Below are 27,681 nucleotides of genomic sequence, written 5' to 3'. Positions count from 1 at the left end.
GCCAGGGGGCAGCAGAGGCCCGACCCCGCCCGTCCTCGGCCAGACTGCGCCTGCGCGGAGCCCGAGGCGGCGGGGGACGGGAAGTGGGCGGGGCCGGCCAGGAGAGGCTCGCGGGGCAGGGAGCGGCGGAGTAGCAGGTGAGGCCATGGGGGTCCCCAGAGTGAGGAGGCCCGGGGCTTGGGACGGGGGGCTGACCTCGCAGGAGTGAGGCTCAGGTGGGGAAACGGGGCGCTGAGAAACCGGAGGGTGCGGAATAGGGGGACTGGAGAGGCAGGGAGGCCGAGACGGGGAGACCCAAGGGGTTCAGGGGCAGAGTGGGGGACTGAAGAACGGAGGGAGTAACCAAAGACCTGAGGAACCCGAGTCAGAGGATTGGAGGTCCAGGGAGGCAAGGGTGCAGACCTGGGGGGCCAGGGGCCGGCGGGGGTGTGGCCAAGCCGAAGACCAGGTGGGAACCGAAGGCGGTGTTGCAGAATGGATGTTGAGGGGTGACGTGTCCCCCTTTGCCCGTGTCCGATCCCCTGTTCTTAGGAGCATCTGGGTTGGGCCCACTGCCCTGACCCCTACCCCACCAGCCCCTGCACCTTTGCGGGTCCACATCTCTGCCCACGTGCCCTCACCCCGCGGCCTGCCCCCGCCTGTGGCCCCCGTCCAAGTGATTTAAAGCGAGTGTTTTAGTGAAAGCGAATGCTTGAGCTGCTGCCCTTTCAGCCCTAGGTGTGTGAGATAGGAATATCAGGCAGGGAGGTGATAGACTTCACCACTGGTTGCTCTGTGACCTCATGCAATCCTCTTAACGTCTATACAGTAGGGAGAAATGACACCCCGTTTTAGAGATTTTAATGCAGGGCTTAACACATAGCCAGGGCTAGTTGATAGTGATGGACTCCTCCCGCACAGCCTTCCACCCAGCAGGACACATGGCCTGACTGACACATGTCCTCATGGTATTTCCTGGGGCAAGGCCTGTGGGCAGGGCTATCCTCCCACCATGGGAGATGGACTGTAAGGCCAGCTCTGTGAGGTCATCTTTAGCACACTTCTGGCCTTTTTTCTTCTTCTTCTTCTTCTTCTTCTTCTTTTTTAAGATTTATTTATTTCAGAGAGAGAGAGAAAGCCGGAGTGAGAAGCAGGGGAGAGGGAGAGAGAAACCCCAGCAGACTCCTGGGTGAGCACGGAGCCCAGTGCCTGGCTCCACACGAGGCTCGATCTCACAACCCTGAGATCACAACCCCAGCTGAAGCCAAGAGCCGGTCGTTCAACCGACTGCACCACCGAGGTGCCCCTTACTTCTGGCTTTCATGGCCATACATGTCCTATTATCAGATCTCACTCTTTCCCTCCTGTAACCAAGCCCAAAGCGACAAAAGGTATCAGGAGACCTTCTGTGAGTCCGGCTTTGCCATTTCCTACCTGTGTGACCTTAGGCAGACAGCTTACCCTTCCGGAGACTATTTCTTCATCTGCAGTGTGGCCTAACAGCTTATTCTCAGGAGAATTGTGCAAGAGGTAACAAAACAAATACCACTCCAAATACCACTTTGAAAGCTGTAAACCTCCTTACCAGTCAGTCCATTTGTAGAATTCCTTTGAGATACTGCCGGAGGCCATCCCTGCCTTTAAAACCTTTCTCCTCTGATCACGGTCATGGTCGGGGTTCTCCCCAGAATATCCTAACTTCCTCTTTGAAGGTGTTAGGCCTCAGGGTGCTTATCTCAGCCCACACCACCCACTAGCAGTGGCAGAAGGCAGCCTGCGTCTTCCCTCTGCCGTCACACTTGCCAGCTGCCATGCACAGAGGGCCGGGCTCATGCCTCGGAGGGCAGGGGTGGGCTTCCTGACTCAGGAAGCAGAGCATCTAGTTGAGAAAGTCAAGCCTCTAAGAAAGTGGTGGGTCCCCAAAAATGTGAGTGGACTGGAGAGGGGAAAACGGGCAGAACAATGAATTATATGTCACGTGTATTTTACTGTACATTTTTTAAGAAAAAAAAAGATACATGTGTAGGAAAAGATCTAGAAAATTGACAAAATATTCTTCGCAGTGGTTACTTAGGAATAAACAAGATTCTCCATTTACAGAAAAGCTTTTAATAAAGAAGGCAATACTGTTATAACGATGACACAGTTTCCTTTCTTAAGGATTGCTGTTTTTTGCTTTACTCCTGGGTTCTGAAGTTGTGCAGGACTCTCAACAAGTATTTTGTCTGTACCATCTAGAAAAAAGTAGTTGAGGCGACTGGGTGCCTCGGTTAAGCGGCCAACTCTGGATTTCAGCTCAGGTCATGAGCTCAGACCTGGGATCGAGCCCTGGGTTGGACTCTGCCCTTAGCTGGGAGGCTGCTTGAGGATTCTCTCCCTCTGCCCTTCTACCTGCTTATGCTCCCTCTCTCTCTTAAATAAATAAATTTTTTTTTAATCAAGAAAAAGCCAGGGCGTCTGGGTGGCTCAGTGGGTTAAGCCGCTGCCTTCGGCTGGGGTCATGATCTCAGGGTCCTGGGATCGAGGCCCGCATCGGGCTCTCTGCTTGGCGGGGAGCCTGCTTCCCTCTCTCTCTCTCTGCCTGCCTCTCTGTCTACTTGTGATCTCTCTCTGTCAAATAAATAAATAAAATCTTAAAAAAAAAAAAAAAGAAAAAGCCAGTTGTACAAATATGCGTTAGTTGAGTTTATGAGTCAAAACCGATAAACTAGAGGAAAATAAATATTTTTTTCTTTGGGATTGAGCACATGGAACGCACTTTGGACCCCAAAGGTGTTGCAGTTCAGCAGAGCTTGGCTCAAAGAGGTCTGGGGTAGGGGTGGGGCTAAAGTGGGATTGGACAAGGCAAATCACAGAAGCAGGGAGATGAGGGGCTGGAACAGAGTGATGGGCACAGAGATGGAAGAAGAGGCCATGAGTGACTGAATTCCCAGGCTGGTGACCCAGTGGGGGGAGGGGGCGGGTGAGCCCCCAGGGTGAACCCCATCGAGGGACTTTGAACAAGTCACTTGATTCTTTTGCTCTCTCCCCCCACTGGCAGCCCCCACCTGTCATGACCCCTACCTGGGGAGAATGACAGCAGGTTGCTGGGAGTGGGGAAGAGGAGCAGCAGGGAGAGTGCCATGGGCGCAGGCAGCTGGGGGCTGCTGGTGGGTGTTAGCTGGGATGGCCGTTATTCCCGCTGCTGTGGCTGCCAACTGATGGGCTGTGCAGGGCAGCAGCATTCCGGGAGCCAGAAGGCCATGGGCCATGTTTGGCCAGTCTGGTGGAGGCAAGTGACAAGGGGTTGGCAGCCCAGTGTACCTCCCTTGGCCCCTTCTTGTCTTGATGACTAACCCGGACTCACAGGCAAGTCCCCCTCCCCAGCCCTATTCAGCACTGCATCCAGCTGGACAGCCTGGAGCCCCAGCTATTGCTTGGGACCAGGCCTGCATTATTCACATTTCTCCCTTAAGCAATAGGCCAGAGCTGTTCGCAAGCAGAGGAGGTAGGTGGCTTGGCCTCTCTCTCTGCTGGAGGGTATGGGAGCCTGCTGGGAAATTCTCACCATCTTCTTGTTTTTCCCTGGCTTGGTTCTCCCTCAGCAGCTCGGCCCGCTCGCTCCCCAGGCGACCCTCACCACCACCCCATGAGGCTCCCTGCCTTTTCTGATCTCCCCATTTTACAAAGTCTTCCCCTCATTGTCTAACCTGCTCTTGTCCTGACTCCTGTTTGCCTTTTGTGACCCAGGTCTGCATTGTGTTTAATTCTACTGATAAGTAAAGTGGGGGTGAGAGCGATGATTTTAAATCCGTCCCCATAACCTTCCATCATAAGTGCCCTAATTTCTGTATTATTTCTGTGTCTGCTTTTAAAAGTCAACTTTGACAAGTCTCTGAAGGAGAGAGGTTTCGTGGGTTTGGGTTAGTTTTGTTTTGTTTTGTTTTGTTTTGTTTCACTTACTCCCCCCTCCCTTGTCCTTGCAAGTCCTTTCCAGATTAGGCACTTAACTAACTACCTTTCCCGTTCACCCCATGCTCTTCTTGTGGGTTTTTTTTTTTTCCTCTTTATTCTGCCACAGACTTGTGCTGAGTTAGTGGCTCTAAACAAGGGCAGCTGTGCCCACGGGTGTGGGTCCTGAGCGGGCTCTCACCGCTCCTCTCGGTGGCAGGCCCCTCCAGCCTCCAATTTCCAACCCCTGTCACCACTGCCCTCTGGTAACGTTTGTAAGCATGAGGAATTCCAGAAGAGTCTGCCATGCCTTCTCCCTGCTTGTACTCGTCAGAACCCGGAAGGCCTCAGGGAGGGGATGGGCCGTGAAATTGCTCCCCGAATTCTCTGCCTGCAACTTGGGATTGGACCCTCGAGTTCAATCTGGTTCTGCTCCCAAAGCAAGCTTCCCACCTGGGTGTTGTGGAGGCGCTGGGGGTGCCCCAGCCCTGGGAAGGCTCAGAGGGAACAGGCTGGAGGGGAATGGGCTAGGCAAGGGCCTGTGCTTGGCGTTGGTGGCCCGGGCGTTGCACACGTGGGTGTGGGGTAGGAAGTAGGGCCTACAGAGCAAATGGGGGAGGGTGTATGCCAGAAGAGGGATGCTCTGGGACCATTTGGGTCTGGAGGGTTGAACATAAGAGGCGGTAGTGCAGGTGGGCCATGTAGGAGTCTGACACACAGGCCTTCACTGGCCCCTGAACCCTGGGAGGCAGGGTGAAGGAGGAGGGTACATGGAGGCCCTGAGCTGGGGAGAGGAGCTGGAGGCCCACCTTGGGGAGGTGGATGTGGCGAGAGCCCGCCGTGAGTAAGGCCCTTGTGGGAGAAGAGCTGGGTGGGATGGTGATGAGTATGGGCTCCAGAATCCCTCCTGGACCCCATCATCTCCCAGCCTCAGTGTTTCTGTCTGTGAAATGGGGACTCACCCTGGCTCCCAGGGATGTCAATGGGCAGTGCACAGGTCCTAGCAGCTAGTAAGCACTTGGCCTTCCTGAGGACAGGGCATGAAGAGCCTGAGAGGGGGAAGCCAGTGCCCACAGCAGTGGGGTCAGTGGCCTGGGCTGTCCCTGATGCCTCTCCTTCAGCTGGGTTTCAGGAGGCCCAGGGCTCTTTCTGTTAGAGAGGACACATCACAGGTGTCCCCCTTTCCTCGCTTCTCTCCTGCTCACACGCCGAGGTGCCCTGCAGCCTCTGTGGCCTCTTCCTACTCCCCCTCTGGTCCACATCCAAAACATCCCAGGACCAGCCCCAGCACCATCCAGGCCCTTCTTTTTCTTCCCTTGACAGGCATTCCTTCTCTCCACTAGGCTCACAGACGTGATGGCATCACCTCCTCACCTTCCGTCTGTCGAGCTCGCAGGGTCAAGTTGAATCCATTTACCTGCTGTGTTTTCCTGCCTCAATGGGCTGGCCCCGGTGTCCCTCTCCTGCCTGCCTTTGTCCATGCCAGCCATCTCCTACCAGGAACATCCTTGCCTTCTCTGTCACTTGCCACTTGCACTCTGTCACAAGGCATCCATGTGGCTTCTTATCCCAGCTCTGTCTCCTGAAGCCACTTCTCTTGGGCTTCCGAGTGCCCCTCTTGGAACTGTGTCAGGACACCAACTAGGCTTGTTGCTCCCCCTTACTTGGGTCCCCTGAACTCTCTGTGAGGCCAGTAGCCCTGCCCTTCCGCTTTGAGGCCCCAGGCTTGGTGTGACACTTGCTGCGTGATGCCTCCAGGTGAAGGAGAAAAAGCAAGGCACCACGCACTCCGCACTGTGGGGTGAGGGCACTGATCCCCCCTGTGTCTTCTGACCCTCACATCTCTCCTCAGAGCGAAGACCATCGGGATCCCAGCAGAGACACAACCCCCCCCCCCCCGCCCCGGGATGCTCTGGGCATGGCCTCTGAAGCCCTCCAGCAGAGCAGCCAGCCGGCAGAGGAGATCCCAGGCTTCCTGGACGCCTTCCTCTGCGACTTCCCAGCTCCACTGAGCCCAGAGAACCCTGCACCATGGAAGCTCCCGGGGACCGTGCTGAGCCAGGAGGAGGTGGAGGGCGAGCTGGCTGACCTGGCGCTGGGCTTCCTGAGCAGCAGGTAGGTGACAGGCCTGCCAGGTGGGGACAGCATGGGGGCCGGAAGCAAGGGTCTTGGCATGGGCCACCTGCCAAACTGGACTACAGCTGCCTCTCACCCCGCACGCCCTGCCCTGTGCCAGTTGTGCTGCCTAATGACACCCCCGTGATGGGGCTGCATTGCTTCCCCAGGGCTGCTGTCACAAAGTAGCCCGGTCTGGGTGGCTTGGAACAATAGACACGTACTGTCTCATAGTTCTGGAGGCCAGAAGTCAGGGATTAGGGTGTCGGCAGGGTCATGCTCTCTCAAAGGCTGTGGGGCATTGGTTCCAGGCCTTTCTCTCAGCTGCTGGTGCTGCCAGCAGTCCTTCCTTGGGGTTCCTTGGCCTTTAGCGGCATCACTGCAGCCCGGCCTTCACTGTCACATGGTGTCCACCCTGTGCATCTGTGTCTTCCCTTGGCGTTTCCTCCCTGTCTGTGTCTCTTCTCATCTTGTAAGGACATCCTGCTCCAGTGGGGACCTCCTCTTATACCTGCAAAGACCCTAATTCCACGTAAGGTCATATTCTGAGCAGGTTAGGACTTCAGTATCTCTTTTGGGGGAACACAGTCCAACCCATGACAGGTGCAGTCAGTCCTATTTCTCATTTCAGAGATGGGGAGCCAGAGACTGGGGGGTTAAGAGCCCGGCCGAGGCCTCAGGGTGGGGCAGGGCCAGGCCATGTGCCCCTAGTCACAATGACCCAAGAGGTGATGGTGCTGTCCGCTGTTCACAGGCCAGGCAGCCAGGGCACGGAGATGAGACACAACAGGCTGAGCAGATTAGAAGGGAAAAACAAATAGACAGTAAAGGCTAGCAGCCCTTACCAAGTCTACATGAGCCTCATCCCTCCCTAGGGGCCAGGCCCACACCCCTGAGTCAGACCACGCCCCCAGCCTCAGCATCCTGGCATTTGAGTGTCCCCAAGCATGCTGGGGACTGGTCAGCTCAACCCTGGAGCACCATCCCCCTCCACACCCCTCAAGGGTCTGCTTGCTAGAGTCAAGCAGAATTAGTGACTCTTACTCACCCCTGCAGTGTGGGGACCCGGGTCCCTGAGCATGAAGGTCAGAGTAAGCTGGCTTGGTCTTTCCTGATAGCCCCACGCCCCACTGAGCTCAGACGTACATGCCCAGTGACCGTACCCCTTTAGGGTGTGGCATGTGTGGAGAGTGTCACTGGCCTGTTTTGTTCTGCTTTGAAGAAATATTTTGGAGGGGACATAAGGCAAGTAGATGCAACAGAATAGGCCTGGGTTGCTGCATGCGGGGGAGGAGAGGGCTCCCAGGGCTCTGCCTTCCTCAGCGCCCTGGGTCCCACAGGGTCTGTCCCACCAGCAGCCACCAGGCCCCCTGTGGGGTCTCTAGGGGTTGTGGGAAGAAACGCAGGCCCAGCAGGATTGGTGCTCGTGCTAGCTCTGCATGCATGCGAACCCAGAGACAGGAGAGCCACAGGCTGCTGGCTCAGAGTCAGAAGAGGGACAAGCTATAGGGCCGGGCCTGGGAGGGGCACCGGGGTGAGCCATCAGTCCGCTGGTGGGGGGAAGAGAGGGCACAGAGGAGGGATGGGGCCAGAGGGGCAGGATCCCAGAAGGCTGGGCTTGTTTTGCTTCACGGCAGTGGAGATGGAAGCTGGTGAAAAAGAGGAGGGTAGCTGGTGACCAGCTCTCCTGCCCAGGGAGGGGCCTGAGCTGGAGAAGTCAGGGGTCTGTCTGTTGGGGTTCGCAGGGTGCAGGGCGTTGGGGGCAAGCAGGTTTCAGATATGTTGGAGGGCAGCTATCTCAGGCTACAGGTAGGAGAAAAGCAGGATTTGCCTGACATGACTTGGGGCCCGTTGAGGCCCTGTGGCAGGCCCAGGCTCAGGTGTCGAGCAGGTACCCCATTAATTAGCAGGATGCCAGAGCAGGCCTCAGACCATTACCCATGAGGGCAAGAGAGGCCAGGGTCATAGCCCCCATCAGCCTCCTAATGAATCCATTTTATTTATTTATTTATTTATTTAAAAGATTTTATTTATTTATTTGACAGGGAGAGATCACAAGTAGACAGAGAGGCAGGCAGAGAGAGAGGGAAGCAGGCTCCCTGCTGAGCAGAGAGCCCGATGCGGGACTCGATCCCAGGACCCTGAGATCATAACCTGAGCCGAAGGCAGCGGCTTAACCCACTGAGCCACCCAGGTTCCCCTAATGAATCCATTTTAAAACACCTTTAAAACATTATATTTTAAAGTCATGTATATCCTACTCACCTAAATGGATTTATTTTTGGTTCCTCTTGTTCTTTTCTAGTATTTCTTCCCCATGTAGACACAGTGTTCATGTGTGCGAGCGCACGTTGTCTGCTGAGTCTGCCTGTCAGGAGCACCCCCACGGATGTTCCTGGCAGCTTCCTGGGGGCTCCTGTCCCTCTCCTTCCCCTCCCTGTGGCTGACGTGGAGGCCTCTGGGTGTCGGGGGCCCCAGGCAGAGTGGTGCCTGGTGTTTTTTCAGATTGTAGATCGTGTCCTTCATGAGACTGTTGGGAAGTCAGATCACCAAGTTCAAGGGTGCAGTGATTTACGTCCTATCTTCCCCCTCATTGTCAGCGTTTCTGTGTCCCATCTCAGGTCCCTGATCAGTGCACACCTCAGGCTGTAAATTATTCCTCTCCATTTTCTTTCTTTTTTTTTTTTTTTTTTAAGATTTTATTTATTTATTTATTTGACAGACAGAGATCACAAGTAGGAAGAGAGGCAGGCAGAGAGAGAGGAGGAAGCAGGCTCCCCGCTCAGCAGAGAACCCGATGCGGGACTCAATCCCAGGACCCTGGGACCATGACCCGAGCCGAAGGCAGAGGCTTAACCCACTGAGCCACCCAGGTGCCCCTCCTCTCCATTTTCAACTCAGCTGCTAGGCTGCAAACTTGAAAACCCCAAAGCAGGTGGAACTGGAATGTTTCTTGGGTACCTGGCCTTGCATACACCTTCTGTTTACCGGGCATCATCTGGAGTCTTTAGGAGCCCTGACCCCGGGAGGATGTTGCGGGGCGGGAGGGCAGGCTAGTGGGGAACCCCTGGGCGGGCACATCCAGGAAACAAGGCCTATGGCCTGAGGCCAGGCATTGTCTTTGTCCTCAGGCCGGAAGCTGCTTCCCTGCCCTGGTGGCCTTTCAGGCCTGCAGGAAGCCATGGCACCACCCCCCAGAAGCAAAGAAAACAGCACCGCTTCTCCCCGCTGGGAGAAAGGAAAACCCAGTCGTTAGCAGGAAATCCCCAAAGGGCAGGGGAACTCATTTCTCATGTCTTGGCTGGTTGTTTCTCAAAGGTAGTCCCAGGCCTCTCCCCTGAGTCACCCTCTCATTTTAAAAAAAACATAGATTCATCCCTGTAGGTTCCTAAGGCTATCTATAGACACACTGTGGACGCCCAGCCCCCAAAGAGAAGTGACCCATTTGCGTGGCTGTTGGGAGGTCCTTGTACTCAGGGAAAAACCAGGTGTATCTGCCCCTCAGAGAGGCACTGGCTGCCCTGGGTGTGGACCCCCAGCCCTCGAGGACAGACACACAAAGGCGAACACACATTGTCGGGCCTGTGACGGGTTCCCACTGGTGGGGAGGCAGATTCCGAGGTCAGGATGCATCTAGCGGTACGGGGGCAGCAGAGGAATGGACCCCTTCTGCGCAGGGGAGCCAGGAAAGGCTTTCTGGGCTGCGGTGTGGGAAGCACTGCAGGCCGAACAGTTCAAACACAAAAATGTATCATGTCAGTGCTTGGGAGTCTGGAAGGCCAAGATCAGGGTGTTGGTAGGACTGGTTCCTTCTGGTACTTTCTGGCTCATCACCTCAGCGCTGCCTTCGTCTTCACACACAGTTCTCCCTGTATGCATCTGTGTCTGGGGGATGTCAGCTCTGTGGTCAGCTCAACCCTGGTGCACCATTCCCCTCCGCCCCCTCCCCAAGGGCCTGCTTGCTAGAGTCAAGCAGAATTAGTGACTCTTACCCCTGCAGTGTGGAGACCCGGGTCCGGGAACATGAAGGTCAGAGTGAGCTGGCTTGGTCCATCCTGACAGCCCCACGGTCCCACTGAGCTCAGGCTTTTTTCATAAAGACACCAGGGTTCCTGGATTAGGGACCCACCCTTCTATATGACCTCACCATAACTGATTGCATCTATTTCCAAATCAGGTCACATTCTGAGGCCCTGACAGCTAGAACTTCAACATAAGAACTTTGAGGGACATAATTCAACCCCTAAGACTCCTGAAGTGCTAGAGGGCCCCAACTGGGGTTGGTGGCCGGGAGCCGTCATCAGCCTGAACACCAGGCAGTTTGTGCAGCCCCCCACAGCCCCAACCCGTGCTTGCTGTAGCCCAGGACCTGGTAAACGGCATCGAGCTAGTGTCCCATCCAGCTCCCTGAGGCCCAGAGGCCAACCTGCCGCTTGTCGCCGCACGTTGTGGCACAGGCGGTCATCACTCCCTCCAGACGGGTGTCCCTGAGTGGGAAGGTCTCCATCCGGAGCATTCGGGGAAGCACTGGGGTCTTAGCTTCTGCCAAGGTGCCAGCCCGTCTTCACTCCTTGTTCCGGTCTGCAGGGGCGCCTCACCACCACTTGGTTCATCTCTGGCCCACGAGGCCGTTTCCCAGCTGCTACAGACAGACCTTTCTGAATTCAGGAAGTTGCCGGGGCAGGAGGAGGAGGAAGATGACGATGAGGAAGAGAAGGCCCCTGTGACCCGTGAGTTCTCTTTCCTCTCTGGCTGGGATGCTTAGCAGACGACAGACTCAGGCACCAGAAAAAGGATGGGATGGGGTGAGATGTGGGGGAATGCCAGTTCCGGAGCTGTCAAGGCTCACCTGGCTGCCACCGCCCTTCCCATTTTGCTGGAGGAAGGGCAGTCATAGGCAGCACATGGCTGAGGGCAGCGTCTACTCGTGCTTGTGACGGCCATCTGGATGCGGAGAGAGCGCTCGCTCCAGCCTCAGGTCGGCAGGAGGAGTGCAGCTGCTGTCTCCCTGAGCTTTGGAACCGCCCAGGAGATGAATAATGCTTTTCCCGTTCTACGTGGGAGGAAGCTGAGGTGGCAGCTCGGTCGCCCACTTGCTCTTCTGCTTCAGCTGACACTGCCCCAGGTAGCATAGGAGCCGGAGGGTGACATGTGCGTGGCTCCTGGGGGCGGCCTCAGGGTCCAGCTGGCAGAAAATGCCTGTTTTTGGGCCGGTTGCCCGACCTGATCCAACTCAGGACCCTGACAGGTGGAGACTCCATGGCATCTGGAGAGCTAGCTTGGGGAGGGGCCGTCGGTCTGCCTCCTCCTGGGGTACTGGTTAGTGCGGCATGCCCCCAGCCACGCCGCACCGCCTGGGGAACCCAGAAATGGGCAGGGAACCTCATGATAAAAAAATCGGAGCTCGCTCTTTGCATGTCTTCGTTTCACTTTCCTGATACAGTGAAGGAATTAATGAAATTGGGAATTAATACGGTGAAAACTCGCCCATCACCTCATCCAAGGGGGATACACTTTAAGACCCCCAGGGGATGCCTGAAACTGCGGATCGCACCAGACCCTCTGTATATGCTGCATTTTTTTCCTATACACGCACACGTCTGATAAATTTTAATTTATAGACTAAGCACAGTAAGAGAGTAGCAACTGATACTAAAATAGAAGAGTGATAATAATACACTGTAGTAAAAGTTACAAGAAGGTCGTCCTCTCTCTTGGTCTGTACTCACCCTTCTTCTGGTGATGACGTGAGATGCCTGCGTGGTAGGATGGAGTGAGGTGAGTGATGTAGGCATCACAGTGTAGCACTGGGCTACTGTTGACCTTCTCCTTTTTTTTTTTTTTTAAGATTTTTTTATTTATTTGAGAGAGAGAGAGATTGAAAGATAGAGAACATGAGAAGGGAGGGTAAGAGGGAGAAGCAGACTCCCCACTGAGCAGGGAGCCTGCTTCGTGACTCCATCCCTGGACTCCAGGATCATGACCTGAGCCAAAGGCGGTTGCTTAACTGACTGAGCCACCCAGGTGCCCTTGCTGTTAACCTTCTGACGGTACCCTCTGATGACCCCGTTTCCAGAGCGCAGTTGACTGCCGGTGCCTGAAACCTCGGAAGGCAAAATCGTGGCTAGGGGGACCTCCTGTATAATTTGTTGATTTGCTCCTTTATATATTGCTTATGATTACTTCAGTCTTTATCAATTTAGTCTCTTTATATATTGCATATGGTTACTTCTGTCTTGTCCCGTATTTGTTATCTGTGTTACTTGAACTTGAGCCTGAATGTGAGTGTTTAGGGCAAAACAAGGGACAGGCTGGGGGAGAAAGAAGACAAATGCACGTGGCCCCTTGCTTCAGCACATGCCGAATTCTCATCTGCCCCCCCTTCCGTTGGCTCCCTGCCCACATTCCATCCCAGCATGGCCTCACATTCCTGCCTGGGAGGTGCAGGAGACCGCAGCTGACAGTGACAGGCAGCCTTTGTTCTCCGCAAAGCCCCACAGAGGGAGTGCCCCACCCCAGAGTCCCAGCGGGAAACCAGCACCACCTGCTGGCAGGAAGGCCCTACACGGGGCTCCTGCAGGCCAGGGTAGCGGGGGATGGCCCCTTGGGGTGGGAACTCACAGCCTGCCCTGGCCCTCCATTCAGGCCTGGGCTCACGGCCCTGATCAGCTCTCCCTGTCACTGGGGCAGAACCTAGGAAAATCTATCATCTTGAAGCCCTTTCCTGCAAAATGGGCTTCCAGGCAGGTATTATGAGCACCACTGCTCAACGCCAGAGTTACGACTAATCCCCCAAGGCCGGGTCATGTGGAAACACCAGCCAGCCCCTCTCCAGTGAGCTGGTCCTGTGGGCGCCAGGATGAGGCCCTCAGCGGGGAAAGCAGGTGTGTCCTGCCAGTGGCGTCAGGAGTCAGTGAGCCAGCCAGTTGGTCCACGGCTTACCGTTGCTTATCATTGTTAGTGGCAATTGCCTTTGCTGATGCTGAAATTCAAGTTCAAATGTGTTGATGGAAATGGTAGCACAACCTAAGGCAGGAGAGTACGTGGTGCCCTGTGCCTCGCTGGGTGTCTCAGGCCTAATAAAATCAGAGCCCAGGGGCACCTGGGTGGCTCAGTTGATTAAGCGTCTGCCTTTGGCTCGGGTCATGATCCCGGGGTCCTGGGATGGAGCCCCACATTGGGCTTCCTGCTCAGTGGGGAGTCTGCTTTTCCCTCTGCCTGCCATTCCCCTGACAAATAAAATAAATAAAATCTTAAAAAAAAGAAGCAGATCCCAGAGGGAGAGGGAAGGAGCCCAGGAGCCCAGATGGTCATCTGAACTTAACTGTCTACAGAGAGGAGGAGGCTAGGGAGACAGCGCTGGGCAGTCCCGCTGAACGAGGGGTCTCTGACTTTTTGGCAGGGGGCTGAGCACGTGTGGGCATGTCTTCCCAGAGCTGAGCCTTCCTGTTCCCACAGCCCCTCAGGCCAGCCTGGCTGGTCTCCCACTTCTTGCCAAACACCTGAATGGTGCCTGTGTCCTGGGTGTGCCCACAATGGCTAGTACTAGACACACCTACCCCCCACCCCCCACTTTCACGTGTGGATTCCCTCAGACATGTCTTCCGTGGCCTCTTGTGCCTTCCCTGGCCTCTCCCCATTTTTCTTTTTTGCCTTTTTTTTTTTTTAAGATTTTATTTATTTATTTGACAAGAGAGTGAGACAGCAAGAGAGGGTGCACAAGCAGGAGGAATAGGAGAGGGAGATACAGGCTCCCTGCTGAGCAGGGAGTGAGATACAGGGCTCGATCCCAAGACCCCTGGGATCATGACCTGAGCAAAAGGCAGATGCTTAACCAGCTGAGCCACCCAGGCGCCCCCCTACCTTTTTCTTCTGCAGCCTCTGCCTTTGGGCAGGAGCTCTTCCTTCTCTGACACCTCCCCCCTCTGAGGTGACCGGCTCCAATTCACCTGTGCCTGCTGCATGCACCTGGGCCAGCAAGAGTCCCAGGAGCATTTTGTGTGTGGAAATGACCTGAGCCTCTGAGGCTTACCACCCAAGGATTCCTTGGGACCTGTTCCTTGTTAAGCTTTTCTTTAAAAGGCAGGTTTAGGTAGGATTTGGGGTGTTTGTGTTTGTGTGTATGTGTGTGTGTGTGTGTGTGTGTGTTGTAGGGGCTGTTATCTGTTGTGTAATGAATTCCCCCCAAAATTTAGTGGCTTAAAACCAACATTTATTATCCCATAGTTTGGGAGCCGCTGAGCTGGTGGTTCTGGCCCAGTGTCTCTCATGAGATTGTGGCCCTGGGCTTGTGGCCAGTGGAGCAGAGGTTCCATTTCGAAGGGGTTTGGCCACTTAGCTGTTGGCAGGAGGCCTCAGCCCCTCCCCACATGGACCCTCCACAAGGCTGCTTAAGTATCCTCCCGCCATGACGGCTGCTCTCCTCAGGGCCAGTGATTCACCAGGGAGATGGAGAAAGAGAGACAGAGAGGGAGAGAGAATAGGCCAGGTGGGAGCCACAGCACCTCTCAGGAAGCAGTTCATGGTCATTTCCGGTTGATTCTGTTCATTAGGAGCAGGTCCCTAAGGTCCACGGCCACCGGGAGGAACCAGGCTCCCAATCAAGCATTACAGAATTTATGGATGTATTCTGAAACCATCACCTGGGGCTAACACTTGTCCTGGAAAATTAAGAAAACACCAAAAAAGTCTTAAGAAAAAAACATCCGCTGTCAAACCACCACCTGCAGACACCCACTGCTGCCATTTTGATTGTATGCTTTTCCTGCCTTTAGTTTTCTGGTCCAAGCCGTTGAAGGCTTTTTTGGGTCCTCATGATCAAACTGTGTGTGGGATTTTCTGTTCTCCTTCTTTGCTGTGACATTTTTTTCCTTGATAATTGTGACATAAGCATTCTATACCATCACGCACTCTTTAGAAGTCCATTTTAGTTTTACCCTTTAATTTTTTCCCATTAAACTTGGCAGCAACCGTAGGCTCACATGCTGTCGTAAGAAATAACAGGGGTTCCATGTGTCTTTTACCCAGTTTCCCCCAATGGTAAGGTCTTAAAAAACTATAGTAAACCATCACAACCAGGATCTTGACATCGTCAAGATATGGAACGGTTCAATTCTACAAGGATCCCTCATATTGTCCTTTGTGGCTACCCTAATGCCCCATGCTCCTGTCCCTAACCCTGACAACCATTAATCTTCTCTGCTTCCATAATTTCATCATTTCAAGAATGCCTAGAAATGGAATCCTAGAGTATATAACTTTTGGGGATAGGCTTTTTTCTCTCTGCACCATTCTCTGGAAATTGATCTGAGTTTCTATAACATGCCAGGAGTTCACTCCTCCCTCCCTCCCTTCCTTCCTTCCGTGAGTAGTATGCCGTGGCATGATGTACCAAAGTTTACCTGCTCTCGGGTTGAAAGTCATCTGGGCCATTTCCAGTTTTTGCCCATTGCAGGTGAGGCTGCTGTGAACACTGGGGCACCCAGGGTTTTGTGCGCGCGGTGTCTTAATTTCTCTGGGCTAAATCCCCAGGGGTGCAGTTGCTGGTCCATGTGTCCATTACGTGTTTCGTTGTGAAAATCTTGTTTAATAGCAGCTTAATTCTTCATCAAGAGACTGGGCCGTCATTTACTCTGTCGCTGGATATGTATTGCTTCTAATTAATGTGCCATTATAAATTATTTTAAGCTTTGTCCTGAAATTACCTTTGCGTTTCTGGCTGTTTCCTTGGGGAGGGGTCCCGTCAGTGGAGCTGCTCACTCTGGGTCGGGAGGCTCCTTCCTGAGCATGTTGTCCATGCAGACATTGCCCAGTACTGATGACACAGGCTGTCATATACAGGCTAGGGTGCTTGGAATGCCCCTGGGGCTGATGGGCTGGGGGAGGGGGGTGGGCGTGCAGGCCTGTGGTGGGCACTGTCTGGAGACCTCCAGGGGCCATGGGGAAAGGGGAGGCAGGCAGAGTGATTGGAGCCCAGCTGCCTGCATCCGTGCCTCCCTAACAGTCCTCCTTTGTGCCCAGCAGTGCTGGATGCCAAGGGCCTGGCACACACCTTCTTTAACCGGCTCTGGGAAGTGTGCAGCCAGTGGCAGAAGCAGGTGCCCTCGACTGCGCGGGGCCCTCCAGGGCCGTGGCTGGTCTCCATGCATGCCATCCGGAATACCCGCCGCAAGATGGAGGACCGGCACGTGTGCCTTCCCGCCTTCAACCAGCTCTTTGGCCTGTCCGTGAGTGCTTCACCTCCAGTGCTCCTCCTCCTGGGCCTCAGTCAGAACAGCTGAGGACGCCTTGCATCAGGGGTGAGGGCCAGCCAGGGTTCTGAGCAGAGCTGCCAGCCAGAGCCAAGGCAGGAGTGATGCCTGTAGCTGTGCCCCCCAAGCACACCACTGGGGGGAGCAGAGGACTGATTCGTCGGCCCAGCATTTTTGGGCTGGAGCAACCACTAGCCACCTTGCTTTCCTAGCTGATGGACTGAGGAAAGGGAATGACCTGCCCAAGCCTGTTAGAACGGGGGAGCAGGGAGCCCAGGATTCACACCCACCCCAGACTCAACAGTTGCTGAGCCCTGCCTGGTCTCAGGCACTGGGAGCCACCTGGCACCCCTTCCCTCATTTTATGCTACAGCAGCTCATTACAGAAAGTGAACCAAGGCTCCAGAGGCTTGTCCTTTTCCAGTGCTGATGGCCAAGGCCGTGCTGATTCTTCCAGTCCCACCCCAGTCAGTGCCTGGTCTCCACCCCCCAGACCAGAGCATCCAGCTAGGTGATAGCCTGGGTCAGGGCGAGGGCGGTGTAACTCCCACGGCACTCCCCACCAGGACCCCACGGACCGAGCCTACTTTGCCGTGTTTGATGGTCACGGAGGGGTGGATGCCGCCCGCTATGCCGCTGTCCACGTGCACACCAATGTCGCCCGCCAGCCCGAGCTGCCCATGGACCCCGCCAGAGCCCTCAGAGAAGCCTTCCGGCGCACTGACGAGATGTTTCTCGGGAAAGCTAAGAGAGAGGTGAGAACCAGTGAACGGGCCTCACACACAGCATGCAGTCCGCAGCCGTTCACATCAGAGAGGCCCCGCCCCAGGGTTGATCTGGAGGCAGGGGGAGGGAGCACCCCGGGGCAGATTCTTCCCAGTGGCCTCACACGGAGGCCTGGGCGAAGCAGGGCAAGGCAGGTCACAGCAAGTGATGGGTTGAATAGTTTGAATAACCTTCTGGGCTCTGGGCTCTAATCGGGGCCACCTGCCACCATCCGGGCCAGGAGAAAGGGACTGGCCTGAGACACAGGATGTGACTGAGGACACGGGTTCAGGCCAACTGTCTTGTGCATGAAGTTTGTGCACTCAGGGAGGGGGGCCTTTGCTATCTCTAGGACCAGCCTGTCCTGGGAGAGGAACTCAGTCCACGATTAGCAAGTACCCCAGTTTGTCAGAACATCAGAATAGAGGGGCACCTGGCTGGCTGTCGGAAGTGCGGGGGACACTTGATCTCAGAGTTGTGAGTTCGAGCCCCAGGTTGTATGTAGAAATTACTTAAAAGTTTTGAAAATTAAAAAAAAAAATTTATTTTTAAAAGAAGATACAGAAAATAAAACCCATGATTAATACACACAACCCCCTGGGGCGCCTGGGTGGCTCAGTGGATTAAGCCTCTGCCTTCGGCTCAGGTCATGATCTCAGAGTCCTGGGATCGAGCCCTGCATCAGGCTCTCCGCTCAGCAAGGAGTGTGCTTCCCCCTCTCTCTCTGCCTGCTGCTATGCCTACTTGTGATCTCTGTCTGTCAAATAAATAAATAAAATCTTAAAAAAAAAAATACACACAAACCCCCACCCTGCCCCCACTCACCTGGGCAGGGTCTTGGCAGGCTGCTGGTGCCCACTGTGTGTGTTCTTTTTTTTTTTTTTAAGATTTTATTTATTTGACAGACAGAGATCACAATTAGGCAGAGAGGCAGGCAGAGAGGAAGGGAAGCAGGCTCCCTGCCGAACAGAGAGCCCGATGCGGGGCTCGATGCCAGGACCCTGGGAACATGACCTGAGCCAAAGGCAGAGGCTTTAACCCACTGAGCCACCCAGGCGCCCCTTACTGTGTGTATTCTTTCCTCAGGAACTGTAGCCACGTAGGGATGCGGCCCTTGTTTCTGAAAGAACACATCCAACACCTCCTCTGTGAACTTGCCACCCACTGGACCTTACCCACAGAACCTCATGGGGCCCTCCCAGCAGCCCTGCCAGGGAGCTACTAAAATGGTATCCATTTTAGACATCGGGAAACTGAGGCCCAGAGCGCTTAAAGGACCCGCCCCAGTTGACGTGGCTCATCAGGAGACTTGGGAGGGGATTCGCTGTCATCAGGCGCTCCAAGCACAGACTCCAGTGGAAATCAGCAAAGGCAGACTTTGCATCTTACCAGAAAACCATATAACATCTAGACCTAAGTGGCAACCCCATGAAAAAGGGACAGGCCTCAGCCCCCATGGCCTCTGTCACCCTGGGCCACCTCCCAGGGTAATGATTCTCTGAAGCAGGCTCTCAGATCAGGTTGCTGTTATTTTAAGGTAGCTTTGTGGAGATGTAATCCACACAACAGATTACACATATTGCCAGCATACAACATACCGTCAGTTCAGTAACAAGTAAAGTGTGAAGTTGGATAGGTTTTGGCATTTGTCTACAGCTGTGTAACCCTCCCCCCAGTTACAGACCCAGCCACCACCCCTGAAGAGTTTTCTTCTGTCCTTTGTTACCCCACCCTCCTGCCCACATGCTCCCCAGAAGAGCACTCATCTGCTTTCAGACATTACAGATGCTAGAGCTCCTGTTTTGTAGAGTTGTGTGCAGACGAGACCACACAGGCTCTGTTCTCCTGTCGTGCAGCGGAGACACCTCATGTCCTTATGTGCTTCAGCAGTCCGTTCCTTCTTCCTGGCTGAGCACTGTTCCAGGAGTCGGTCTGGCTGGCTGGGTGTGAGCCCTCCGAGCCGGCAGCCGGCCCACCATGCTCCTCTCTCCTGGCAGCGGCTCCAGAGTGGCACCACGGGGGTGTGTGCACTCATCGCAGGAAAGACCCTGCACATCGCCTGGCTCGGGGACTCCCAAGTCATCCTAGTGCAGCAGGGACAGGTGGTGAAGCTGATGGAGCCGCACAGACCTGAGCGACAGGTAAGGGCCCCCTCCCTCTGGGCCTGAGACATCCCCAGCCCCCATCACACCGCACTGCGCAGGACGGCAGATGGTCATCGAAGTAAGAGGGCCCTGGACCACCTTCAAAGGGAACTCCTGGTGTTCCCCCGGAGGGAGGGCTCTTGTTGACTTGAGTGACCGGAGTTTGGGGGTGGTCCCTGAAAGCTCACAGCCAAGAGTCCCAAGTAAGTCCTTCTCACCACAGTGACATGGAGCCTAGAGCTGTGGGGGAGAGCTGGGCCCTCTGCCCAGCAGGCAGCCCAGGAAGTGGGGTGAGAGGGCGGGATCCTACACTTCATGCATATGGCAAGGGGGTCAGCTGGCCACCTGGGCTATGGGGGGAGAAGGTTCAAGGGAGGAGGTATTGCTGAGCCAGGGTCAGAAGGAACCAGACTTGGGTCTTGGTTGGGTAGAGGCTGCTCTAAGATCCTGAGGTCACCAACTGTCTGAACCTCGGGGTCCTCACCCAGATATGAGGATGGTCTTCCTCCACGGACCCCCATCTCCCAGGCGTCTAGTCTGTCTCCTTATATAGGGAAGCAGGGAATTGGCTACTGGGGAACGCCCGTATGCCCTGTCCCCGCTCGGCTTTCCCCACGTGTATGGGTGTTACAGGGCATTCCACATTAGCATGGGAAGCGCCCCCACCCTCCGGTAGGGCTCCACGGAGCTCCAGTCTTCCCCAGCCCTGTCCGTGGATGTGGAGGCTTCCTCAGTGTCTTCATGCTAACAGCAACACAGTGGCAGATGACTCAGTACTGTATTTCATGGCTCAGGGTCCAGCACGTTAATAGAGCAGCGTCCTAGAAGTGGGATGGAGGGGTTGGAATGTTCTCAATGGTGGTCCTGGCATGGTTGCCACACTGCTCCCCCCAGGCTGTGTGTCCATGGGAGTCCCTTTGCCCACAGTCGCACTGAACCGCTGGCTCCTGCCAATCTGAGAGGAAGGAAAGCGGCTGTTGGGTTTATGTTTGTCTTAACGGACTGAGCCCGAGCATCTTCTGCAACACCGGAGGTCATTTACACTGCCTTTCTGGAGAGCCCTTCCTTCTTGTCCTTGGCTCACAGGTCTCCTGGGCTGTTGCTGTTGTTCTTATCAATTTGTAGGTCAGCTCCTTGTCTGCAGGGTGATTTCCAAATAGCCCCCTGCTTTGTCTATGTTTAGGGGCTTTTTGCCTTGTAGACGCTTTGGTTTTTATGTAACTGAACGGAGCTGTCCTTTTGTGGTTTCTAGATTTGGAAAGCACTGTAGGGAGTGTCAGGCAGCGATCACCAAAGCAGCCAGGAATGACAGCATTCCTGGGCCTCGCCTCCTACATATGCTCTTCTCATCATAGGGAGGAGAGGACTGAGGCTCAGAGAGGTTAAGTAACTTGTCCAGAGCACACAGCTGAGAAATGGCAGCTATCCTATGGCCCTCCACCATCACCACATTTGGTGTCTGCTCCCCGTTGGACCATCCTACCCCGAGACGGGCAGTGAGGTGAAATGCAGTCTAAGTCAGGACTAGATGCAAGCCTCTGGGTTCCTGCCTGCCTACATCCCCGCAAGTTCACTGTCAAGCTACACTACCTCTGCGGCCCAGCGGGGACTTTTCCAGGCAGCATTTCCCGAGCCCCGCTGAGCCCCACTGTGTGGCACCGTGGCAAAGAGCACAGCCCCCCAGCCAGCCTGCATATCCACCTACCTCTCCTCAGACCCTTCTGAGTCTCTCTTCCCCCTCCACCTGCTTATTCCTTCCTCCTCCTTCCCTGCCTGTGTTCAGGCTCCTTTTTGCCTTTTTCTGGAACTGCTCACACCACAGCGGGTTCTCAGGCCCAGACGGAGCCATGCAGGCAGGTCAGGGCTCCTGCAAACCTTCCAGGTCCCACTGCTGCCCTCATCTACAGGGAATCACATGGGAGGCTCAGCCTTTGCTATTGGTGTTCCCCCACCCTCCGGCCCTGCAGTAGGTCTGTATCTGCACAGAGACCTAGAGGAGGGGCCCACTAATGTGGTCCCAGAGAGAGGGGACTGGGATCTCCAGTAGACACTGTCCCATGGGGCATGGGAAGCTCCCAGCTGAGGAAGCTGGTACCCCAGTGTCTGGCATAGTGGTACTGCTTTCATTTCCGGGGGAGTGGGAAGGGGCATGATAGAGGCAGAGAGACTTCAAGAAAGGACAGGGCCTAGTTCAGGTTTCATCCAGGCCTGCCAGGTGGCCACACATAGCACAGGCTTGCTGTTGCCAGTGGCTAGCAAGGAGGAGACAGTATCCCAGAGTGAAACGTGAGGCAACGAGGATCTGTGGCCGTGGCTGCACTGGGACTGAGGTGGCCCTTGCTGAAGCTGGAGGAGGACCTGCAGGTTATTTGTGGTCCATCACCATTCTCCTAATGCCTCCTCCGTGCGTCATTCCTGGGCCACAGCTCCCAGCACTGTCTCGGGAACCAGGGCATCTTGGCTGATGCAGCCTTGCCAGGGACCATGCCCCAGCGCCTACTCTGGCTGTCCCCCACAGGACGAGAAGGAGCGCATCGAGGCACTGGGTGGCTTCGTGTCTCACATGGACTGCTGGAGAGTCAACGGGACCCTGGCTGTGTCCAGAGCCATCGGTAAGGAGGCAGGAGGGTGGGAGACCAAGGCCTCTCGTCTGCGGCCCGAGGGTCACCCAGCTCTCAAGAACAGCAGCATCTTCTGCTGAGAAATACAGCACCTGTGGTCTGTGGGCCCGTGGAATCAGACTGAGAGACCCCTGGTGAATTTGGTGCATGAGCAAACACCTCAAGGTCTTCCATCTCGCACACGTAATCCCAGTTTAAGTGGTATGCGAGTCTCTTCTTGTTAAAACATTTCCCCAGAAAAACCTACTAGGAGACCCTTGGATAGCTACTGTATGTGCTGGAAGGTTGTTTTCAAATATTCCATCAATGAGGATTATCGATTGTCCTCTCCCCATTCATGCTGATTCTTTTCTCCATCTTAAAAAAAATAAAGGGAGAATCCTCTTCCATAGTCCTGTTTTGTCAGCATCCTGCTGCTGCTGGGCCTCAGACTAGGGCTTGGCCGCCACACCCCATACCTCTCCCCTTGGGTACTTCGATGCTGCTCTGTTCCTGCTGAGCCCCACAATGTGACACCCGTCCCTCCCGGCCGCCTGGCACGTGCCAGCTCAGAGCCCTTCTCCCTGCTGCTGCCACCAGTGGGCATCTGGACACACCACAGTGAGGAGGTAGCCGGGTGGGTCTCTCCAAGCAGAGGCTTCTTCTACAGAGCAGAACACCTCAGGCATTCAATGGCAGAAAGTGGTGGGGGCTGGTGTGCCCTTGGAGGGCAGGTGTGGAAGGAGGGGACCTGAAGGCCTGGGCAAGGTGTAAGGAGGAGGCCGTGGCTTCCAGTAGCACTTTGAAAGTAAAGCCACCAGAACTTGCTAGAGGACTGGATGTGGGGTCCCAGGGAGAGGGTCCTGAGGGGAAGGGAAGCTACAGACCTGAGTATAAGGAAGGAAAGCTAAGGTCTTCTCCCTCAGCCACCCCAACTCTCCGACTCCGGGCCCGGCTCCACTGGAAGGGTAGAGGCTGTTGGTCAAGTTGACCTCTGGCCCGGCTGGGATCTGACTCTGCCCACTGGGACACCTGGATAAGTCTGCCACATCGCCCTCTTGTTTTTTTCATAGCCTTTAGCACTGCGTGAGTGTTGAATTTCACCAGTGAGCATGGGTGTCAGAGGAGGGTGGCAGGGGCCTGGCGGGATGGCACTCGGCAGTGGGCAGCCTGGCCCTCTGACATGAGGCCTTTCTCTCCCGTGCCCAGGGGATGTCTTCCAGAAGCCCTATGTGTCAGGCGAGGCGGACTCGGCCTCTCGGGAGCTGACCGGCTCCGAGGACTACCTGCTGCTGGCCTGTGATGGCTTCTTCGATGTCGTCCCCCACCAGGAAGTCGCCGGCCTCGTCCAGAGCCACCTGGTCAGGCAGCAGGGTGGCGGGCTGCAGGTGGCTGAGGAGCTAGTGGCCGCAGCCCGGGAACGGGGCTCCCATGACAACATCACAGTCATGGTGGTCTTCCTCAGGGACCCCCGAGACCTACTGAAGGGTGGGGCCCAGGGGGCAGGGGATGTGCCCTCTGGCCTCTCAGAGCCAGAGACCAGCACTCCACAGAGAAGCTAGGAGCTGCAGGCCATCGGGTCCCACCCCCCGCCCCATCCCATGCCCTTCCCCCTCAGATGCCTTAGGACCTGACCAGTGGCGATGGGGTGGGCAGATGCCCCCCTCACAGTGCTTTCCCAGGGCCCCGAGTCCCCCGTGCTGCTTGCAATCAGTCCGTCCTGGAGGCTGTGGGACTGTGCTGGGGGGTATGGATGGGTTATTTATGTCCTGCTCGCACAGGCAGTGGGATGGCCTGGATCTCTGTAGGAGGCCTAGGGAAGAGACCTCACTAAAGAGAAGAGGACCTGGGAAGTGGGGCAGCTCTTATCCGGGCCGCATTGGGTGGGGGCAGGACCAGAGGCCACAGGTGTGAGCCACAGCCAGACCAAAGATGCCAGGCGGGCGCCTGGGGCAGCAGGGCGCTGCACGTGAGACCCTGGGTGGACCCAGGGCATTGGCCACCTCCAAGTGTGTCCTGGGTGAACGGCGCAGGTTTCTCATTGGCTCCTCCCTGGTCACAACTGGGAGGACTTCTCTTTCCAGATGCGCCTGGCTGCTCCTGGCCTGCCAAGCCAGGTTCCCAGAGTGGGGAGTGCAGCCCCACCGGGAAGGAGGGAGCACCAGGGATCTGGTCTGTGGTGGGCGCTTGTGGCCCCCTCCCCCAGCCTCCCTGGTTCCCTCCCAGCCCTGCACACACCAAGGGAGGGGAAGGTCAGAATGATGACGCGTGGGTCTTTTGTTTGTGGTCTTCGCCCCCCGCCCCAGGGAAGTCTTAACTCAGAAGCAGTATTTCAGGTTTTTGTCTGTTTTGTCAGTGCCAAGTGGACATGTTGTGTCATATAACTTAAACAGAGCTGAGCGTTTATTTTATTCTTAGAAAACTTAAGTATTGATTTTTTTTTTTATTTGAAGAAACTTCTTTTGCAGTATTACTGACTTTTTTTTCCTTAATCAGGATTGAAACAAAAACTTTTCCAGGTGGCGTTAATAAGCCATTCAAGTGCCTTAAACAGCTTTAGGTAAAGGCTAGGACCGCCGGGCCTGGGACGGATTCTAATACGCATGTTTCCGTTTTTACAAAAGCAGGATTTATTTTGTTACAGTGGCATGATCTGGGCTAGAATTCTTCCCGGACGTGTTCTTTCCACCTCTTGTGATTCCATTCGCTGCTGACAGCAGAGCAGCCCTGAAAAGCATAGGCTATGCTGTGCGACTGGGCCAGACCGCGGGGCTCCGGGAGATCAGGGTGACCGTGGCCCTGCCAGCCTCCCTCATTTGACTGGAATGTCTTGTGTTGGTAATCAAATGGGTTTCATTGGGAAGCACCGCTTAGAGGCCCCAGCAAGTCCAGAGGCAGCCCCGGGGGCCTCGGGCTCTGTTCGGAGCCCATCCTACACAACTGCTCCATAGCCCCCAAAACCTCTCCTCCTGTCTGTCACTGGCCACAGCGGGCATCCTCTGTCACCTTGCTCTGCCCACAGCCTGACCACCTGGGGGAGAGCTCTACATTCCCTAGCATGCTCTGGGCAGGCGGGGCTCAGGAGCTGCAAAACTGGGGTGACTCCAGCGGGGTGGCTGTGGTGTGGGTGTCCAGTGGGAAGTGACAGGGCTGTTTGCAGAGTCCAGGCAGAGGTCAAGGGCCCAGAGAGAGAGCTCTCTGGTGGGAGGACCCAGGCCTCCAGGTCTGGGAATGGCCGTGGCTGGCCAGGAGAGTGCAGGGAGGACCCTGATCCTAGTGTACCGAGGGGCGCCTTCTGAAGAGGCAGCAGGGCAGTGGGAAAGGCCCCCCGCAGACTCAGCGTCTACCCCACACTCCCGCAGCAGGGATGAAGGAGCCCAGATGACGCGATCAATGCCGTGACCCCCAAGTCTCCTGATGGACGGCATCTTAAACACAATCGCTGCAATTCAGAGACAGTTTGATGGGAGCCAACAAGGACCTAGTATTGCTCTCACTGAATCTGAAGGCCCCACTGTTTTCTGGGGGTCCAAAGCCCCCTGTTTGGCCCTTCCTGGCACAGGGCTGGCAACAGCATGTGGCCCTGCCCTTCACTGCTGGCCTGGCTGCCCCCGGGTGTGATCTTAGCAGAGGGAGGAAGCGGGGACTTCTGTTGTTCTCCCTTCTTTGCTGGTCTCTGATTCCATGATTGCCACCAAGAGCGGAGCTTCACCCGTGGAACCCAGATCTCACTGTGTGCCAGTCTGATTCGTGCCCCGGCCTCAGGCTTGTTGTAGCGACACACCCCTCTGGCAGAAGCTTCTGCTGTCTGGGGCTGCTCGTCCTTGCCTTGGGGCTGAGGGAGCCCTTGTTCCTTCTGCACAGATGCCAGCTCTGGGCCAGCACCTAGGCATAGAGGTCTCTTCCCTCTTGACCAGACCTAGACTGGGAGCCATGGGCATCTTCACCCTCTGAAAGCCCTGGCCCCCCTCCTCTTCGGGCCACAGTCCCAAGAGGGCCCCTAGCCAGGACCCCAGGTCTGGAAGCCTCAGTCTCCATCTCAAATCCTAGCTTTGCCACTAGCTCATTGTCTGAGCTAAGCAAGTCACGGAGCCCTCCTGGGCCTCAGTTTCTCCTCTCTAGGGCCCAGGGTTGCACGGAAGCTGTGGTTCTGGAAGGTCCAGGGCTGTCCTGGGGAGCTGCTGCCAGTTCCAGGGGAGCCCTCCCCTGTTGCCAGCGGGAAGGAGTGATGAAGTATTATTAGGGTCTATTCTTACAGTTAAGTGGGCTGGAAGGGAATGGAGCTGCTGATGCTTGCACCCAATCTGGAACACAAAAGCTTGAGAGAGCCCTACTAGAGAGCTCTGCTTTTACAGGTAGAACAGATTCTGAGCCAGCAGGGGTGGGAGAAGCAGCCTGGGCCCAGCTCCCCCCCTCGCCCTGTAGCTGTGAGGTGGAAGGACATGGAGCTGGGCTGGGCACAGCCAGGCTCTCCCTGACCTCGCTTGTCCTTGGCACCCAGGCCAAGGAAGGAGGTGTGCTTTAAGGGGGCAGTTGTGGGGACAGGCCCCACTGGAGACATGCAGGCTCTCTGAGGTCCCGAGCCAGCCTCTGGCCACAGCCCACTCTCTCCCTACCCTCCCCAGCCAGCATGCTGCCCTCGCCTGTTCCCGTGCCCTACTGGCTCAGGGTTCCGGGTTCCCTGCACAGGTGGGGTATAGTCCCGGGGCCAGGGGTACAGCCACGCCAGTTCCCAGGCCTAGCCCTGACAAGGGCTCAACGGAAACCTGCTGGGCCTGTGCAGAGTAAGCTGGTTTGCCTTGGGATCCTGCCGGTCGCCCCCAGGAGGCAGCCCCAGGAGACCAGCACTTTCTGCCGAGGCTCCACAGCTTTGCCAAACATGCCAAGCTTTGCCATTCATGCGCCATGCAGCCTTGCCAAGGGTTTATCTGTGCATATCTCAGCAGGGCTCCTGGGAGAGGTGTTTTCTGCGAGGGGCATCTTGTCCCAAGACAGGATGGCTGTTCCCTCTGTCTGTAGGGATGAGTCCTGGGCTGAAGGGGCCAGAAACTTGGTTTCCTCCCAGGGGTCACTGTGCTCAAGTGTCAATAAACCATGAGTTCTGAAACCCTGTCACCTGAGTCCTGCCTTCTCTTGCCTCTGAGCCCCCGGTGCCCCTGAGTGTCCAGGGCTTGTTTAGAAAGTGCTGGGGCATGGAGTGGGGGGCTGGGGACCATCTGGCAAGCTCCCCACAAAGGCAGCACACGAATTTGGAACATTACTAGTCTGGCCCGGTTCTCTTCCCTGGGCTCCAAGCCCACCCTGTACCAGCAGCATGAGGGCATGGCCACTGTGGGCCTGCACAGAGGCTGACAGGAGAGGGGTGAGGCCCCTGGGCGAGGGGGCATATTACAACACAGGGGCACCCACGGGAGCCTGGAGTGGCCCAGAACCACTGAGGATGGGGACCCTCCCAGCAAAAGACTCAGGAGGGACAGAGCAGGCCAGCAGCGGCCAGGACCACTCTTGAGCTCCCAGATGAGCTCAGACTCCAGGAAACAGGAAAACATCCAGAATGCCTCCATACAGATGCCGCTTAGCCAAGGGCCCAAAATGCTGCCTGGACTTCCCAGAATGGAAGGGAGGCCCTTCCATTTGTGTTTTGGGCTTAGTTGGGGTCAGCTAGCCAGACGGCTACGTCCCTTCCAACCCCCACCCCCCAAGCCCTGCCCTGGATACCAAGACTTTGCCCACGTTTGGGCCTTGCCAGAGCAGCTTCTAGTCCCTTCCCAATTCACCCTCAGAGCTTTCCGTGCCCCTCCCGCTCCAGGCCTCATTGCAAGGGAGGCAGCTTTATCTGTCTCCATCTTGTCACCGAGAGGGGGCTGGGGCTCCCAACCAGGCCCTGAGCACCACCCC

At 55.9% G+C, this 27,681-nt stretch overlaps 1 protein-coding gene across 1 annotated transcript; it reads left to right on the top strand.

Annotated features, from left to right (window-relative positions):
* Positions 1–41: 41 nt before the first annotated feature.
* On the top strand, positions 42–26,895 carry PPM1F (protein phosphatase, Mg2+/Mn2+ dependent 1F). The gene is made up of 8 exons (XM_082697722.1): positions 42–137; positions 5,762–6,024; positions 10,612–10,754; positions 16,048–16,250; positions 16,841–17,029; positions 19,037–19,180; positions 21,702–21,795; positions 22,993–26,895. Exons 2-8 carry the CDS (start codon positions 5,828–5,830, stop codon positions 23,343–23,345), a joined length of 1,323 nt encoding a protein of 440 aa, XP_082553848.1. The 5' UTR covers positions 42–137; positions 5,762–5,827; the 3' UTR covers positions 23,346–26,895.
* Positions 26,896–27,681: the final 786 nt, after the last annotated feature.

Source organism: Mustela nivalis (assembly GCF_964662115.1).
Source record: "Mustela nivalis genome assembly, chromosome: 14".
Taxonomy (NCBI): domain Eukaryota; kingdom Metazoa; phylum Chordata; class Mammalia; order Carnivora; family Mustelidae; genus Mustela; species Mustela nivalis.
The sequence above is the reverse complement of the archived record's forward strand: the minus strand, read 5'-3'. Positions and strand labels throughout refer to the sequence as shown.